The sequence below is a fragment of the Leptonychotes weddellii genome, chromosome 3 (genome assembly GCF_054177405.1).
Source record: "Leptonychotes weddellii isolate Sample4059 chromosome 3, ASM5417740v2, whole genome shotgun sequence".
NCBI lineage: Eukaryota > Metazoa > Chordata > Mammalia > Carnivora > Phocidae > Leptonychotes > Leptonychotes weddellii.
Genome location: NC_138371.1, coordinates 148919193 through 148938063, shown reverse-complemented (window position 1 = coordinate 148938063; position 18871 = coordinate 148919193). Strand labels below are relative to the sequence as shown.

Below are 18871 nucleotides of genomic sequence, written 5' to 3'. Positions count from 1 at the left end.
CAGCCTGCCTGGTATATGGCACCTAGCATCTTGAGCCTTCTTCCCAAACTCCATTTTCACATCAGCTGGCCACTGTCTGGCTGTCCAGTGGAATTAATTTTCCACCCTGCTCCCCACCCGGCAATTCTCTTTACTTTCTCAATAGGAAAAACCTGCTCTCAAGAAAGGATTATAAGTATCTTAGTTCCTGAATGTAGAATTCTAGACATCAGAAAGCCAGAGGAAAAAGTATGCTTCTGGGTGGCAGTGAGGAGAAGTGGTAAATCTTCTCAGAAGTCCTGAAATTATCATACCATATTATCAAGTCCATCACAGGCCACACTGTCCAAGGGTAAATCCCTTCCCATTGCAACAACCAAAATATTTTTCTTTTCTCACCTAAGCCATGGAAGATCATCAAAAACTGATGTTGCAATTTACATTGGAAATTAACTTATTGATTTGTTCATTTATTTGGCATCAATCCTCCCCACTGTATCAGAGTAGGAAATGAGAGGGGGAAAAGAAAACAGCAGTTTCAATCCTGATATGTTTAGAGATAGATTTATGTCATTTTATATTTTAACCATTCACATTCTTCTATCCAATGATATTATAAACTATTTTCTGAAAGGAAGTTTACTTTAAAATATAAATATTGTAATTGTAAAATGGTACACTGCTATGGAAAAGAGTATAGCGGTTCCTTAAAAAATTAAAACTACCGTAGTATCAAGTAATCCCACCTCTGGGTGTATGTCCAAAAGAATTAAAAGCAGGTACTCAAAGAGATGTTTGCACACTCATGTTGGAGCTGCTATAACAAAAATACCATAGACTAGGTAGCTTTTAAACAATAGATATTCATTTCTCACAGTTCTTGGAGGCTGTGAAGTTTAAGATCAAAGTTTACAGATTCAATGTCTGGTAAGAACCCACTTCCTGATTCATAGACCACCGTCCTATTGTGTCCTCACTTGGTAGAAGGGGCAAGGGAGCTCTCTGGAATCTTTTATAAGGACACTAATCCCATCTATGAGGGTTCTACCTCCCAAAGGCCCCACCTACAAATACCATCACACTGGGGATTCAGTTTCAACATGTAAATTTTAGAGGCACACAGACATCCAGTCTATAACATATATTCATTCTAACACTATTCACAATAGCCAAGAGGTGGAAGCAACCCAAATAGCCATAGACAGATGAATGGATACACAAAACGTAGTATACAACAGACAGAATATACGAAATATTATTCAGCCATAAAAAGGAGGAAGTCCTGTCAAGTTCTAAAATATGAATGAACCCTGAGGACAGGATGCTGAGTGAAATAAGCCAGTCACACAAGACAGACACTGATGGCTCCACTTACAGAAGCTATCTCAAGTAGCCGAATTCATAGAAACAAAGTAGAACGATGATTACCAGGGCCCACAGGGAGAGGCAAAAGGGGAATTGTTATTTCAAGAGTACAGAGTTTCAGCTTTGCAAGATGAGAAAGCCATGGAGGTCTCTTACACAACAATATGGATATACTTAACACTACTGAACACAATAAAACAAGTAAACAAAAACAATGTAGATATTCAAAAGATGAACCACTCATCTGGGTTCCCCATTACTATCTCTGTCTGCTACTCGGTACCCAGTACCTCCGCAGTGGTCCCTCAAATGTCAGCTTCACAAGCCCCAGCTGCCCGTGGAGGAAGCATGTCTCCTGTGCATTTCCTGTAAGATTATGTGACCAATTTCATTTGGATAATCCATAGTTGATGAAGCCATTTCAGAATCCCTGTCTCCACAGGTAGCAACAAATGTTCTTCCTAGAAGGCCTGAAAGAGAAGAGGCACTTTCCTGTATTTTCATCTCTAAGAGGCATCCCTAGAAACAATCCGACAAAAACTGGGCACAGCTTTGAAAGCCCCTGATGATCCCTCGCCTTGATAAAAGGACACCATAACTCTGAGCTATTTGTTTTAGATGAAGCTGGAAATCAAAGTACTTGTATAATGTAAAGTAGAGAAACTTTCAGGAATATCACTGTTTCCCTTGACATTTGGTTCAAGTAGATCTATCTTCCTAAAACTGGGTCTTAAAAAATAGGAAACTTTTAAAAGATGTCAGCAGATTTTGACTAAAAAGATTCCATTAAAATCCAAAGCTTAACTATTGGCAGAAATTACATTAAAAATAACTCACTGATGGGGCACCTGGGTGGCTCAGTCTGTTAAGTGTCTGCTTTCGGCTCAAGTAATGATCCCAGGATCCTGGGATCAAGCTCCATGTCAGGCTCCCTGCTCAGTGGGGAGCCTTCTTCTCCCTTTCCCCCTGCCCCTCTCCCCCATGTTCACTCTCTCTCTCTCTAATAAATAAACAAAATCTTTTAAAAAAATAAATCACTGATAAAACACAATCGTTTGGAGAAAAAAAAAGAAACTTGCTGTGACAATTCTCCATTTCTTTTTATTTATTTTTCAATTCTCCCTTTCTGTGCCTTCTAGCACATTCTACGTTGTACTGCAACGAATTTTCCCTTTCTTTAAAGAAGTAGCAACTCCCCTTGATTCAACAGCAGATTGTTACATCTCCAAGTTTCTCTTTCTCCTCTATTTCTAACTTCCTATGACTATTTCACATCCTTTTAGACATTCCATTAGGGTATTAAAAGAGTGGCAGTAAGAAAGATGAAAATTAAAGGAAATAGTTAGAGGTAAAGATGACCCATAAAGTCATCATAAATCATTTCCCATATGAAATAACAGCCCCCGAAAGGAGTGCCTTACACATGATAGAATTGTTCTAATAAAAAGTACTGCTAGTGTTTGGTCCATGATTGAATGGCCTGAGAGTAATTTACATAAATGTCAAGGGTGTGCTGACAGAGCAAGAAAGCACAGGTCGGACTGCCTGCTTAGATTGGAATTCCTAACACATTTTCAGAGTTGTGCCAAAGAGCGCTTGTGACAGGTTGAAGGAGTTTGCAGACCAAGTTACACTCATTTGTTTTTTTCTTTTGTCGATGCCGGCATTAAAAAATATATCAAAGGAGGAAATACAAAACTTACTTAAGCTGTAAGCAGGAAAGCAAATTCTTTAATTAAATCTTTAATTAAAGTAGACCATGGCATGAAGTAGCTGAATTATGCTGCTTTCCTCAGACAGAAAAAAAGGAAGTGTGACCTTCCTGTTTCTCATATTTTCTATAAGCAGAAGAGAACTAATTAGGTCTTATTTCTAATTACTCTAAGTCTATCAAATTTTCATGACTATGGGGGCATGGACTAGAACTAGGCACTGTAGAGGAACCATCGATAAAGTTTCAAGTCTTAGATTCTTTCTTTTATAAGCACACTTCTAATTTATGAATTATGTTTCAGTTACAGAAGCTGATAATATGTATAAAACAGGTTGATACAGCAGAAAGAAAGTCTTAATAAAAATTTTAATAGGAACAGTGACCAAATCCAAACTATTCAAATTTTGCTGCTTTCAAAGAGTAAATGCATTTTCAAAAAGCCCCATTAAGTATGGGTCCCAGAGGTGTACACATTTGTCAAAACTCTTCAAACTGTGCACTTAAGCCCTGTGCATTTAACTACGCCTAAAGTATACCTTAATTTAAAAAGTATCCTTAACCCTAAAGCCCAAAGAGCTATGGTCACGTAAAATCAGAGAAAAATCCAAGAGATAGAAATGCTCAGGCTGTTTGCCATTGATTGGTGCAATCACTTTAAATCTTCTTTATGCCCTTACTTCAACCATTATTTGATCATTGGATCTGTTCCTAGGGGAACGTGTGGAGAAGCACACACCTTGTCCCTCAGCATTCATGATTTACAGAATGCAAGGTAGATTTCGAAGGGTACATTCATATCAAGGGGATGACATGAAAGTATTCACTTTTTTTGTGGCTAAAAGGGCTTTTCTTTGTTCTCTTACCAGGGGAAAAGGTTTGCTTTGGGCAAGCTCCCCATGGCAAACCTCTTTGAGGAATGAATTCTGAAGTGCATTCAACCATGTCTTCATGACCTTGTAGTTCAAGCATTTAAAGGGGAGAGTGGGACATTGTCCTTCCCCACTTTCTGTGTTTAATGGGTGATTTTAGCCAATCTGGGGTTTTGATATACATCCTAGGACACTTGAAAAAGTATCTTCGTAAAAGCAACTTTGTAAAAGATTCCACATTTACTAATTAAACAACAAGGACAGAAATCCTTCATAAATGCTAAATTCAAAATCAATTCAAACTGAAAAATTTTCAGGAAAGGATTCTTAAAATCGATACAATTTTTTGCTCATATTTACAAATTAAATCTATACTGTGCTTTACTGGTAAACTAACAAATAGTTTATCAATAAGAGATTTTAAGTCACAAGGTGAAAAAAAATTCATATCTGTAGTAGTATGGCCCAAGGCATGAGCCAAGTGATGTGGCAAAATTCACTGTTATCTTATTTTAAAAAATTGCTTCGGCCGCCCCAGCCTTCATCAGCTGCCACCCTGATAAGTCTATTAGCCATCGACATCTCCACCAGTAAAAAGATTACTATTTGCTAAAAGCTCCAGGGATGATTAGCATTTTTAGCAATAAGGTATTTTTAAGTTAGGGTATATACACTGTTGTTTTTTTTTTTACATAACACTATCACACACTTCATAAACTATAGTATAAACATAACTTTTATATGCACTGGAAAACTAAAAATTCATTTGGCTCACATTATTGGGGTATTTGCTTTATTGCAGCGGTATGGAACCGAACCTGCAAGATCTCTGAGGTGTGCCTAGACATCCAGGACTGGGTGCGCCAAATGTGAACGAAGGTGGTGGTGAAGATGGGAGAATGAAAGGGGCCTCATCAGCAGGGATTCCATGCATGATGTATGAAGAGAGTCTTGTGTAAGAAGGGCAAATCCCAAGCAGCAAAATAGTCATACTCCAAATGCATCTATATGATTCCTTATTCACATAACACTTTATATTTTTACTTAGCTATGAAGCAATTGAATGCTGACCTTGTTTTTTCCCAGACAGGGAGGATAAGTACTACGCCCAAAATAGCCTGATTTGGAATTAGCACTCACAGCCCTAGACCACATTTCTCATTCCTTTAGCCTTGCACTTTCATTATGTTCTTTAGACCATATTTCACACTTAAAGTTCACCTTTTTAAATAGAAATTAACATTCTACTTCCACTTTCCCAGGAAACATTGCATAGGAGACAAAACTCTCAGATTCTTGTCCCATCTATGCTATGAATTGGCCATGAAGCCAAGAATGAGCCCCCTAGTCTCTAGGTGAATTACCACATGGGATGGTTCCTCCTGGGCATGAAATTTTACAGACAGAATAGGGATTTAGTGGAGTGGAGGACAGCAGAGTAATATCCAGTGTGCACTGCACAGCCTGAATCTGACCTGTTCTGGACAATCTTTGGGTAAAACTGCCAGTCACCATTGTTTCTCTCTACCCCATAAAAACTGAGTTCAAGAATGGATAGGAAGAATTTATTTTATTGTTGAAATACCACCTTGAATGTGAACGGCAGCTTTCTGATTGTTTATATGTCCCCTATGGGTATCAAATCCCTGGACAGTATAAAAAAACCCAGAGATGGCCTGACAAAGCACTTGAGGACTAGCAGGAAGAAAGGAGAATTGCAGCAGCTAGAAGAAATGATGGAGGGATTTCAGTCCTCTCCTAGGGCAGTGACAGAGCTGGAGAAGAAAGAATCGTGCTCTTCTGTGCTGGGAGCGACGTGGACTTGAAACTTGCGGGCAAATCAAAAACAGCAAAGAGCAGGGCCCCCCAAATCAACCAGGCCGATATATCCCCGCGGGGTACTTAATGGAAAGCAAAGTCACACTCCTCATGAAGAGTCCAGGTTAACTTAAATACAGAACCCTGTTCGGGTCTGGAGGCCCCGCGCGTCTCGCCGGCTGCGTGAAAACTTGCCCTTGGTTTAGGCAGGTCGTTTGAAGAACTCAGAACTCCGACAACCAACAGGCCCTCGGGACGCGTCCCTGGCCGGGGACTGCCCTCTCCAGCGGGCAGCTCCTGCGGATGCTGTCCAGGCATCGCCCAGGGGGAAAGGTTGCAGAGCGGTCGGAAGGCGCGGGAGGAGTCTGGCGGTGATTGATGGGGAAGGGACGAATGAATAAAAGTACTTGTCTAGGGACAGCAAAGACCCCGACCGAGCAAGCTGCGGAGGCTACTTGCTCTGGCATTCCCTCAGCGTTTCGTCAGAGCCAGACCCGCCCGCGGCTGAAGGGAGGCGTGCTCGCCCCCGGAGCCGGCTGGAGGCGAGCTGCGAGCAGAGCTTCCCGGGAAGGAGGTCCCCGCTCGTCGCTCTGCGCCTGGTGCTCCCGGCTCGCGAGGTAAACACTCCGGCTTGGTGTGGAATTAAAATCAGTGATTGAACCTTGTCCTGGGGCCTCAGGTCGGGTTAGTAGTTGCGGATATATATATATATATATGTATATTAATCTAATAAAAAAGAAAAGATGTATAAAATACAATGAATTGTGTTGTTGGAGTAAAGGAGGTTGGAGTAAAGGAGAGCGCATGAGAGTCAGAAGCCACTTAAAGCGGACAGAGGCTTCCGACTTAATGCTGATACTCCCCCAAGTCGGACGAGTTGCGAAGTGCCAGAGTCAGCCGGTGCTCTCCGGGGGGGCTCCGGGGCATTCCGAGCGCAGGCAGCTGGGAAGTAGCGGCTTTCATTCGCCCGGAGGAGTCTTCGCGTTCAGACACCGGGTATCCGCGTTCCCTGCGGAGCAAAATGCAGAGATTGGCATAAGCCCTTGGCCTCTAGCTGCCTTGATTTCCCAGTTCCCACGCGTCTCTAGTCAGAACGTACGTGTTTCCTCGGGGCACACCAAGGAACTCAGAGCTCTGCCTTGGGCACCCATCCTTCTCGCCCTGGCACACCCCTTCCAGAATGCCCCGCCCCACTGCGAGTCACTTATCCCCCGGGGGAACGCCAGGGAGAAAAAAAACACGGGGGAAGCTGGATCGGGAAGGGCAGTGGACGGGCGCAGGAGGGTCACGCGCACCGGTTCAGCACTGGCGCGCAAACTTGAGTTACATTTGCTCGCGGGCAGTAGCCGCGCGGCTGCGCTCTGCCGGAGCGGGTTTGCAGGGGCGTGGCTGGGGTAGCTGACCCAAGCGTCCTGCCTTTCTTCTCTTGCTGGTCTCCAGACTCCAAACTGCAGAGCAGCCACCCGACGCCCACTGGAGCAGGCGGCAGCATGCAGCCTCTGCTAAGTTGGCGCGGACGCGCCCTGGTGGCGTTGATCCTCGCCTGCGGCGTGGCGGGGGTCCAGGGACAAGAGAGGGGATTCCCGCCGGCCGGGGCCACTCTGCCACTTCTGGGGCCCGGAGACATAACGACGCCCCCCACTGAGGTTTCCTGGCCCAGGGGTTCCAACGCCAGCGTGCAATGGTCTTCTGCACCGCCGCAGATGCCTAAAGCAGGGAGAACACTTGGAGCCCCGCCACGCACCTTCTCCCCTCCCCCCTGCGAAAAACCCACCGAGATCAAGGAGACTTTCAAGTATATCAACACGGTGGTGTCCTGTCTGGTGTTCGTGCTGGGCATCATCGGAAACTCCACACTGCTGAGAATCATTTACAAGAACAAGTGCATGCGAAACGGCCCTAATATCTTGATAGCCAGCCTGGCTCTGGGAGACCTGCTGCACATCATCATTGACATCCCCATCACTGTCTACAAGGTAAAGGGTTAATATCAACGGGAGGGTGCCTAGTTAGGAGGGGGGAGATGGGACGCTTACTCAAGAAGATCCATCACCTCCTGAAGTCAGTTATCACGGGAAATAAATTCCCTACTGGTCTTTAGTAACCTTAGGCTAAGCCTCGATCGAGTGTAGTCCTCAGACCAGCAGGATCAGCAACACTGGGGAACTTGTTAGAAATGATATTTTATGGCCCCACCTCCGACCTGCTGATTCAGAAACTCTGGGATGGAGTGCAGTCGTCTGTATTTTAACAAGCTCTTCATGTGATGATGATGAACTGTAAAGCTTGAGAACCACTGGTCCTGAAGTATCTAGTCCCTAAGCCCAGCTCACCGGGTCCATTCTCTCTGCAAAGGTGTGGTCCGTGGATTGGCAGGATTGATATCACCAGAGAGCCTGTTACAACTGCAAGTGCAGTCCAGACTTAGAAAAGCAGAATCTGCATCTTAAGATATCTAGGTGATTCATATGCACATTAACCTTGGGAAGCATTTTTGGGGAGGGCCCTGAAAGTAGAGGGGATGGAATGGGTTTTTAGGAAACAAATGGGCTAGAAGAAAGAGACCCAGACAAGTGAGTACACCAACACAGTTCACCTGCTGTGAATGACTGTAGTGTACCGTCTTCTTGATTGCAGGTCTACAGTGGGCCAAGCACTGAAATGGATAGGTTACTTCCCTTTACTACTTTTGACAACCCAGCAGTAGATATTTCACCATTTTACAGATGACTGATAAGACGTTCAAGGTCTCACAGTAAGAGATGGAGGTGGGAATCAAGCCCAAATCTATCAAGTCCAGAGTGCAAGTTGTACCCTCATCGATTACCTTGTGAATAAACCAAAGGGGGCTCAACGCAAGATCTCTAAGGATTTCAGTAGCTAACATTACTGCGATTACCACGGGCATCGGAGGAAACAGCAGGGAGAGCTAGGGCAGGACCTAAACCCCCACACTACTTGACTCCAGGTTGCTTTAGACCTCTAGACACAACCCAACGTCGCTGGGTCTCAGGTTCCTCAACCCTACAATGAGGCTGTTAGTGCCCACTTACTGGGGTTTTGTGGTGCTAAGAAAAATAGCCTAAGTGAAAGAACCAGAATATTTTAAAGGCCCAACAGAAGATTTTAAAGGCCCATGCAAGTATGTAAAACTCTGCTTACCCATCATGCTCAGTAATAGAAATATCACACAGAAGAACAGAACCAAAGTGTAAAGGAATGGGAATGTGCTTTGGGAATTTGCCTGAAGGTAGTCCAGGGCTCAGTACAAGGGGAAAATATGGCATGGAGGGCTAGAAAAGCATCATTGGTGGCGGCGGAGGCGGGGGGGCGGGGGCGGGGAACTCAAGATCTTTGTTGAGAAGGAGTCACCATAAGGCATGCCTTTAAGTCCTAATCCAAATAACCATTCTTTAAGGGAATTTTAGCAATTTCTGAAGTTTAGAAATAGAATTCGAATTAAGAGCCAGGCTCTAGAAGGAAACACTCCCACAAATGGTAGATAAATAGAAGAAATCCTAAAATCTGCATGGTAACTGGTTCTTCTCAAGTCTGAGTGTTTCCTGGAAGAGGCACAGTCTGAAATGGGTCCCTTAAATGCAGTGACAGTTCTATTAGAGCCAGAAGTGATGCACTTACTTCTTTAGGGAGTCCCACAGACCAAGTCTTACCATTCCAATTTGGCAAAGGATTCCAATTCAATTCATCAAAACTAACTTGAGAAACTATAGAGTACAAGGTGTTGAGAAATTTTTAAATAAGCACAAGAAGAGCCCTCTGAAAAAGGAGATTGCAATCTAGGTTTGCTAGGCTTGCAGAGAATTTTGTGAAAGCTCTCTCTGGGGAGGTCTCAGAAAACCCCACATGTCCAACTCAGTCTGAGACCTTCTTAAGCCAGCCAGCAGCTGAAGTGCTGTATGAAAGATGGGGTTGAGGACATTTTCTTGTAGATGGGTTGCTTCTAGGCCGGTTGAAATCAGCTCTTCCAGGACCGTCTTACTTTGTCTGTCTGGTCAAATGATTACACTCAATCAACCTGAGGATATCTGACTCCCAGGGGGGCACATAACTTTTACTTCCATTTCAATTTTCTTTATGATTTGCCTAGGAAATTACATCATTTTGCCTGAAGCCATTCAGTCTGCTAAAGCTGTGTTTTTACTTCTGAAGTAAACAGACTAATGAGTCATTACAAATCTGGCCATCTAGTCATCTATGTTGGTCATAAACAAATCCATCGCAAGGATAAAGTCCTATTGCCAGGTTTGCCAACATGGAATCTTACATGGGAGCCTTTGGTTTATTTTTTTAGTGTGCATAAACCTGTGTCACTTGAAGCATAATATAATAATAATGGATGCCATCTATTATGCACAGGTTCTTGGTTTATTTCACTAAATCACTGCAAGAAATCCTATGTCATCCCCGTTTTATGGGAAAACTACGTGTTGGAGAGGTGAAGAGGTAACTTGCCCAATGTCACACCACTGGATAGTGATGAAACTAGAGCTCCAATGCATCCATCTGGTCCTAGAAACTGTGGTCCTCCCTGTCCCTCTGCACTGAGTGAACTCAGACCCAGCATGCCCTTCTCCCGCATGGAGTATTGTTAGAACCTCATTTGAGTGCACTGGTGGAATTATATGATACACTAACACACAATAAGATACTTGGCAAATGTTTTCAATTCTAATCTAAGTTATTTGAAGATTTCTTTTTTTTTTCAAGATTTATTTATTTATTTGAGAGAGAGCATGAGTGGGGAGAAGGGCAGCGGGAGAGGGGCAGAGAGGCAGAGGGAAGCAGACTCCCCACTGGGCAGGGAGCCCAATGCGGGGCTCCATCCCAGAACCCTGGGATCATGACCTAAGCCGAAGGCAGACTCTTAACCGTCTGAGCCACCCAGGCGACCCCATTTGAAGATTTCTATCTCCTCAAATCCTTTTCAGATGTTCTGCAATATATAATATGGATAATATCGCTGTTTGTTATTCTAGAAGATTTATTTATCAAACACCCAATTCAGACTAGTTAAAAGCCATTTATTCCCCTAAGTAACTGTGATAACATATAAGTAAGTTTTTAAAAATGCATTTAGAATTTCAGCATAGTCAGGCATGATACTTAACACAAAGTAACTTAAGTGAATTATGAGGGCCATTTCAATTTATCCTAAAGTGGGAGACTTGAATCTCTAAACCAGTGATTTCTAATTTTGTTTCTGCGGGGTTTTACAATTCTCTTTCAGAATCCAGTTTGTTGTATATACTATATAAAATTTATATATATATTAATATGGCATATTAATTTTATATATCTATATATAAAACATAAACAAATTTTCATTCTTATCATAAACACACACACAACATTCACAAAATTCTGAGGGGTTCATAGAACCCACCCATCCCATCTGTTGGCACACCCAAGGGACCAGAAACGTCCGTGTGAATCTATTACATTAATCTGGAATTCAGTAAATCCAGTGTTCAAAAAAGTTGGCAAACCCCAAAATGTCATAGTCTTTGCTACTGCTGGAAATTGAGACAGAACTTCACAGGGAGGGGCTGCTGTGAGATGCTGACAAACCTCAGGCTATACATCTGTTCTGCCTTGACTCCCTCAAGGCACTGGGTCTATGGAAACTCCCTGGTAGAGTCAGTCCTCTCACCAGGTCTCTTGTGTCAGAGAGGAAATCCTCTGACAAAGTCCAGAGAGGTGTCTTAAGACACCCAGCAGAGAGAAGCTGTTGAAGTGCTTCACATATTCACCTAAATATGCTGAAAAGAAGAGCCTGGCTTACCCTTCTCAGCAGCACATGGTAGGGCTCTAACATGCTGTGATATGTCAGGCCGTCCGGATGAAAATGAAAAATGCAGTCGTTCAAAGAGGACATTTAAAAGTATATATGTATATTTAACACATATATACATATACAAACGGACAGGTGAATATCATTTGGCACAGTGCCTGGCACATAGTAAGCAAAGAATAAATGTTACTAGAATGTGTGTGTGTATGAATAAGAATGAACATTTTGAGGTTTTTTTTCAGCTTTTGCCATTATAAACGTGACTACAAATAATATATTCATACAAATGGCTTTGCACACATGTGTGACTATATCTGCAGGATAAATTTCTAAACTAGAATTCCTGAATCAAAGGATATATGCATTTGTGATTTTGATAGATATTTCTATATTGTGCCCCAAAGTTATTATGGCCCTCTTAGTTTGAATCACTATTTTATGTAACTTCTCCATACAGATATACATGTATTAATGTCTATCTCTAATATATACGTGGATCACCATGCCAACATGTGCATGGTCTATATCTATACTTGAACTAAAAGCCAGGATTTATAAGTATCTGATGGGAGGATGAATCTCTCCTTATTCACAAGCTAATCGTGTCCTTCCTGTATAGACTGCAATGAATGCGGTAACCTAAATGTCTGTTGCCTGTGAGACTCTGTCTAACTACTAAGTTGGAGTAGCACCGATGTCAAAGTTGTCAAAGCTGTGTAAAAAGCAAAAGAGCTAGGCGTACTTCTGGATGCTGTGAAGGTTTTATGTTGGTTGGTTGATTGGTTAGTTGGTGGTTGGTTGGTTGGTTTGGCTTGGTTTGGTTTAGCGGTGATATTTAACAAAGCTTGGTTGCAAGTTGAAGCTAAAATTTATTTAACTTCTTTGAACTTCTCAAGCAATTAAAAATTATTGGGCAAATAATAAGTTTTTAAGTTATCTCTGGATTTTTCTTAACAATTTCAGTCTGTGCTATATTTGCATGGGTAACTGAGTTAATACAGTTAATTCTCAAATATAACTTCCTTTATGTGTAAGCAAACTGCATTTGCAAACAAATCTGCTTGTGAACTGTAAGACACTAACCGATAAGAACATTAGTGTGATAAAGATCCACATTTAATCGGCTGTCCAGTGGTGGTGGAGTGCCATTGGATGGCTTTGCTGTTAAGATTTTGTAGGCTACTATTAGAAGCAAAGGGCCTGCCTTCGTAACTCTGAGAGGCAAAATTGCTGATCTTTAATGTTTAACTAGTTAAAGTAGGGTACACCTAACATTTAAATGCTGGCATGTAAAAATGTGGCATTGCTTCACTGAATCCACAAATGAGTTTTGAGTGAAGTGACCTTGACAGGTAATCAGACATTTCCTACTTGTGACACTATCTTTCTGAACAAACTTACCTTTCTCACTTCCAGTCTTAGACTACTTCTAGTACTTAACAAGTTTGTGTGTAATTGACTAGTTTCACAGTTAGAAGTCAAAGTCAATTGAACACCATCAAATTTAACTTTTGAAATTATAATTTTCTGGTCAATAAGTGGGGGTTTATGCATGTAGAACAATACATGAGGTAAAAGTATCATTGGATAGGGAGTCTGATTTCTTCCAAGGTAATAACACTCTTCCCATCCCCAGTTAAGTAACTGAGATATTTTACTGAAATTTTAGTAATATTTAGAGATGCTATAGTAGCAGAAGTTCATTGAACCCAAAGCAGAACCTAGATACCTTGAGATTCATTTACCTAACGCAAAGAAAATTTAAGGAGCACCAATTAAACACATTTAAAGTATAAGCTTTTTAAAAGTACTAATCAAGAGTTAGACTATGAGCTCTGAATGACCTAGAATCAACTAACAAATAAAACTAATACCCCAACACCCACCTAGCATAGTGCCTGCAACAGTCAATACCAGACAGATGCTTGTTGACAAAAGATGTTATACATAAAATGTAAGGACAGTGGACTTTTCTAATCATATTTTTTATAACTGCTCAGATGAAAAAAGGAGGAAGTTTGCTCCTGTTCTTATATGAGGACATTAGTCATAATTAAATAATAGGTCAATAGCATAATTCAAATAACCCAGGACCTCAAGATTTCATATTCCCAATCCATTGCTCCACACATGGATTCTCGTGACAAAATGATTGGCAAACTCTTGGCCTTGGGCAATGAAAGTTCCCCAGGTTAACTTTATGGTACTTCTTGTATTTACCTTTGATCTGCCACTTGGTCACTCCATAAATCCAAGCCTCTTAAAATATCAAGGCAATGTTTCTTTTAATACACGAAGGCTTATCTATCAAAGGCTTTACATCTTTTCTTTACTCACTTTAAATGAGTTGGTCAAGATTGAAGATATTTCCATAGCTATACAAGAGGATGACAGAGCCAAAACCCTGTTGTTTCAAGGCTGGGGAGCCATGTTCTTCATTTCTCAAAGAAAAACCATATAAGGTTATCTCTGTGTGGCTAATATGTTTTATAGTTGATTAGTTTTAGAGAAACATGCCAAATGCTAATAAATGATTAAGTGCTTTAAAGGGTGTTGACAGATAGAGCCTGAGTTGAAATAAGATTCAAGATGTAATTTATGATGTGAAACATTCTCTTTCAAGAGTTTACAGAGTTAAGACGAGGTTGATTATGTTTTGGAAATAGCCGAGTGTGGTGTGTCGGGTATACCTTGGCCAACAAGTTCTCTCATTTTAGACTTCTGTTCTTCCCAGTGCTTTTATCTTAGAGATTGATTATTGCTCTTTTCCTGTAGACTCTCTGGTGAAAATGTAAACGAATAAGAAAACAGCCAAAGTGTGGTGGTACAAGAGAGAGAAAGAGGCTCATGCTTGAGTCAGAAATGTATTAGCAAAGTGGACTGACACAATTCTCCGCCGTTCTCTGTCCCCAAGACTCTCAGCCATACCTGTGCCCCCTGATTTGTGTCCTCTCTCCTCTACTTCTTTCCTCTTTAGCTCCATTGTAGTTTCCAGAAAGGAAGAAAACTATTCTCTGGATGTTTACATTGTACATATCTTCTTCCCCCCTCGCTCAGTGTTTTCAAATTATTATAAAGGGCTTTTAGATTCCATAGTAATCAAATGTCTTCTCATCGTAGCTTACCAGTGTCCCCTAATATAGTGTCTGAATAGAATTCGGTTTAAGATGTGAAATGATTTAATAAGGTTTGTGGACTTCACAAAGTTTGCAAGTCTCTTTCTGAGCCATGAGACCATCAAGTTGTAATTCGTGCTTCTTCAAGTGTCATAGTGATCTTAGAGGATACAGTTCAGATAAGTGAATCTACTAATATGCTAGGTTTGGAAAGAGCATTTCTTAATGCTCTTTGTTGAATTCTTCAGAATGTGTAATGTGTCAGTGAGTTTTTAAGCACAAACTATGGATATGCTTTTAAGTTCAGATAATAGGAGAGTTGTTATAGACTGTTATAGACTTGGAAATAGATTTCATTGGCCTGTTATAGACTTGGAAATAGATTTCATTGTAACACTAGTAGGAAAATATATTTAAAGTGAACTTAAATTTCTCCTAAGACATTTATTTTTGATCTTTTTCTCTATCTCTTTGCTTCTCCTGGAGATTTTGTTTCAAGAAACTTAATTCATCTTCATGGAGTCATCATTCCATTTCAGCAAGTCATAGGAGTGTTTCCAGAGCAGGAAACACCCCCTGTTTTGGGGTGTGCCTGCAACAGATTCCCGGAGACGGAGTCTCTGTCTCACACAACTCCAGGGGGCACTGTTCACATTGTGGTCTGTTTCAGTGTCACCCCTGGGGGATAAGCTGGCATTATTTCTGACCACATATTTCTAATTCACACGACCTAATCCTTAAGTGATTAAGTGTGTTTTAATGGATGCATGATGGAACTTGTAATTGATATTTGTCCCCAAGGGCATGGGTACACCGTATGCCAAAAAAATATTTTCTATGTACTTGACCATCAGCTTACTTTAAATTCTGTCCCTATATGTGATTTTTAAAAAGAAATGGAAATCCTTGAATGAGGGTGCTCTATCTTTAAAAAGCCAGTTCGAATGCAGGAAAAATTCTTATCTGCTCCAGGAAACAGAGATAAAACAGAAAAATACACCCTTTCCCAAAGTTGTGAAACACAACTGCTCCATTCTTTACCTCTCTTGACTCTTATTGTAAAAACATTTCTATAATACCAGCCATTTGAAGGAAATGTTCACAGCTCATCACAGCAATCTAGCCAAGTAACGCTGGTTGTTGTTAATACGTGGCTCACCCAGCCTCTGAAATGATCATCTCCTACAGCATCTCCATGCTTAGGGCATCCATCTCCACCAAATTTACAACTCAGGCTCCTCATAGGGCCCCATGAGATGGTGAGAAACAGTAGGTTTGTTTTATGCCAGTCATTTCCCTGGCAGCTTTGAGTAGGAGAGGACAGAGAGGAATTTTTGCTTTTCACCTTTTCTAGCCTGCTTGGAAGGCAGAACTCCCAAAAGAGAAGAGCCAGCCGTCACCCTCTATCCCTCAGGACCCTGGCTTCATGTGTCAGGAAGACCTGATCTGGAAGGAGGAAGGAAGGGCCTGAAGTAGACGATACAAAAAAATAAATGCAGAGCCATCTCCGTTCTCTAAAGAATTTGCTTCAAATGTGAGAACTGAAAGTTCATGACAAAAATTTTAATCACAAGATTTCTGCCTCACGATCGCATTCATTCTTTTCATCCCTCCACGTGCTCATTCACTGCTAATTAACAAGCTTTTAATGAGTGACCACTGTGGGTGCCAGGCACTATGCTGGACATTATAAATGTTACAGAATATTCTGAAACAAATAAACAGTTAAAGCTCAGTACATAGTCTTAAGTAAAAAAAAATAGAAAAAGAAAATAGTATATATATGGTTAATGAGGCGACTGAACATTTATTAGTGCGAGACTGTTAACTTCCGAATTTCCTGACTTTATGGGGCTTGATTCCTTTGGGCATTAACATTGGTATGTATTAACAGGGTTTTTTTCCATTTAACTTCTCAAGAATGTAATTTTTAATTAAAAAGAGAAATGAAAAATGTAAATCCCCCAGTTGGAGAGACTTTGTAGGACTCAACAATACTTATAAAGAAAGGATATTTATTTCCTGTTCAAGCAATTTGTCCTTTTAGAAATTAAGAAAAAAACTCCATAATATAAAAATAACTTTTAAATGTGATATAAAAATAACGTATTTGGATGCTATGGCCTTTTATCTTTCTCAAACAGCTATTCCAACATAAAGTAATGAACTCATGGTCCTCTTTGAGTAGAAACCTTATAATCAGTATGATCACGTCTTTTTTTAAATCTAGTGTTGATTATTTGTTTTTATTCATACAATAGAAATGTTCTAGAGAAGCAGTATAAGCTGTAGGGGAAAGGGATCAGCACAAGCGTGGCCTCTCATTTGTCAAATGGACACCACATTGCTATAGGACCTAACAGTAACAAAAGCTCTTCTTTCGATGAGCCATCATGATGTGAAAACCAGTAACAGTTAATGGGAGTATGTTCTAACTGGCTCACATTTAATAAATGGTAGGTAATATGTATTCAAACTTAATTTTAAGCAGGAGCTAAAAATTTAATTCATGTGACAGGGACCTCGAAACAATACAGAATTCTAACATTGACTTTGCAGTTAGGGAGACCTGTTTGATTATGTGCTTGATTTGTGTCCGGTATTCAGATCTTGCCCTTAGGTTTTCTAATTGAATGGGGTAAAGTCTCAAAAAAAAAAAAAAAAAAAAAACCTAAGCATAAGGAATAAGAGTGTATTATTGCTGGGTTTAGAGTTAGAATTGCTTCCTCTTGCAATAAAGAGCATCAATTTCCCCTACAAAAAAGAAAGCTATATTGTTGGACTTCAAATTAGGTGTTGGATGTCATGATTTTTGTCAACAAATAGTGAAATAATTAATTTCCAGTTATCATAAAAATCTCTAAGAACATTCTTTCACCAAAATGTAAAGATGGCATTTTGGTTGAGAGTGATTTTTGTTTTTAAACTTAAGCAGCTTTTCTCTCACCTTCACTCAGGGTTTTGTTTACCTCTAAACAAGAGGTTGATATCTTTGCATTTTATTTTTTTTTTTTTTAAAGATTTTATTTATTTATTTGACAGAGAGAGACACAGCGAGAGAGGGAACACAAGCAGGGGGAGTGGGAGAGGGAGAAGCAGGCTTCCCGCCGAGCAGGGAGCCCAATGTGGGGCTTGATCCCACGACCCTGGGATCCTGACCTGAGCCGAAAGCAGACGCTTAACGACTGAGCCACCCAGGCGCCCCAATATCTTTGCATTTTAAATAAGCTCCCAGCACTAGATTGCCCAAGACTTACTGGAAGACATTAAGACCAAGATGAGCATCAGTAGTGGGCCTGGTTTCTGTGACTGGGTGTCTGACTCCTCAGCATCTCCACAACGCCTTCTGATTGGAGAGAGGCAGGGGTTGCCAAAGTCACCCTTCTCATTATGAAACAATAGAAGTGCCAGCCTGCACTTTGTCTCTCATCTTTTGTGGCCTCTCAGGACCAGCAGCGTTCAGACCTGAATTGAAAGTCCGAAAAGCTGAAAGCTGATGAAGGTTAATTAATACTCCCTAGTTTGCAGTTCCTTTCCCTTTGGAAGGGTAGATTAGAAAATTGTAATCCCTCAGTTATGATTAGGTTTCTGACTATCTCTGTGTTGAACTTGAAGAGAATAGTTACAATTTTCAGTTTGTGTTTCCCTGTGCCCTGTGATAACTTGGGTCAGAGGTTGGGCTGCAGGCCTCCCAGTGGTATGAAGAGCAATCATCTAATTTCTAGGTTGAGCCAAAAACAATAGTAACCTCAAAACAGGGCCGAGATTCAGTGCAGAGCTCATTTCCATTGGCCAGACTTCTTTCCCTTCAGCGGCCTGAACCCTCATTCATCTTGATTCATCTGATGGCTGTACCTACATGATACTAATATTTGCATATTTGGATATGATTTGAAACAATAAGATATTTGAAAATTTCCTAAGTTTTGGATATTATATGAATAAAATAGCTAGGTGAGGGCGCCTGGATGGCTCAGTCGGTTAAGCGTCTGCCTTTGGCTCAGGTCATGGTCCCAGGGTCCTGGGATCGAGCCCCGCATGGGGCTCCCCACTCAGCAGGGAGTCTGCTTCTCCATCTGCCCTCCCCCGCCCCCTGCTCATGGTTTCTCTCTCTCAAGTAAAAAAAATCTTTTTAAAAATGTGAGAAGGAGGGATGCCTGGGTGGCTCAGTTGGTTAAGCGTCTGTCTTCAGCTCAGG

The 18871-nt window shown here is 41.2% G+C and overlaps 1 protein-coding gene and 1 long non-coding RNA gene across 2 annotated transcripts in view; one reads left to right on the top strand and one right to left on the bottom strand.

Annotated features, from left to right (window-relative positions):
* Positions 1-3405: 3405 nt before the first annotated feature.
* Positions 3406-6913, bottom strand: LOC145720675 (uncharacterized). The gene is made up of 2 exons (XR_014143828.1): positions 6845-6913; positions 3406-6754 (listed from the first exon to the last, which is right to left on the bottom strand). It is a non-coding gene; the product is annotated as an uncharacterized LOC145720675 (long non-coding RNA).
* Positions 6110-18871, top strand: part of EDNRB (endothelin receptor type B) — a 24538-nt gene continuing 11776 nt past the window's right edge. The window contains exons 1-2 of the mRNA XM_081815084.1: positions 6110-6362; positions 7186-7721. Coding sequence (XP_081671210.1) covers positions 7236-7721 — 486 coding nt within the window. The 5' untranslated portion in view covers positions 6110-6362; positions 7186-7235. The remainder of the gene's footprint in view (positions 6363-7185; positions 7722-18871) is intronic.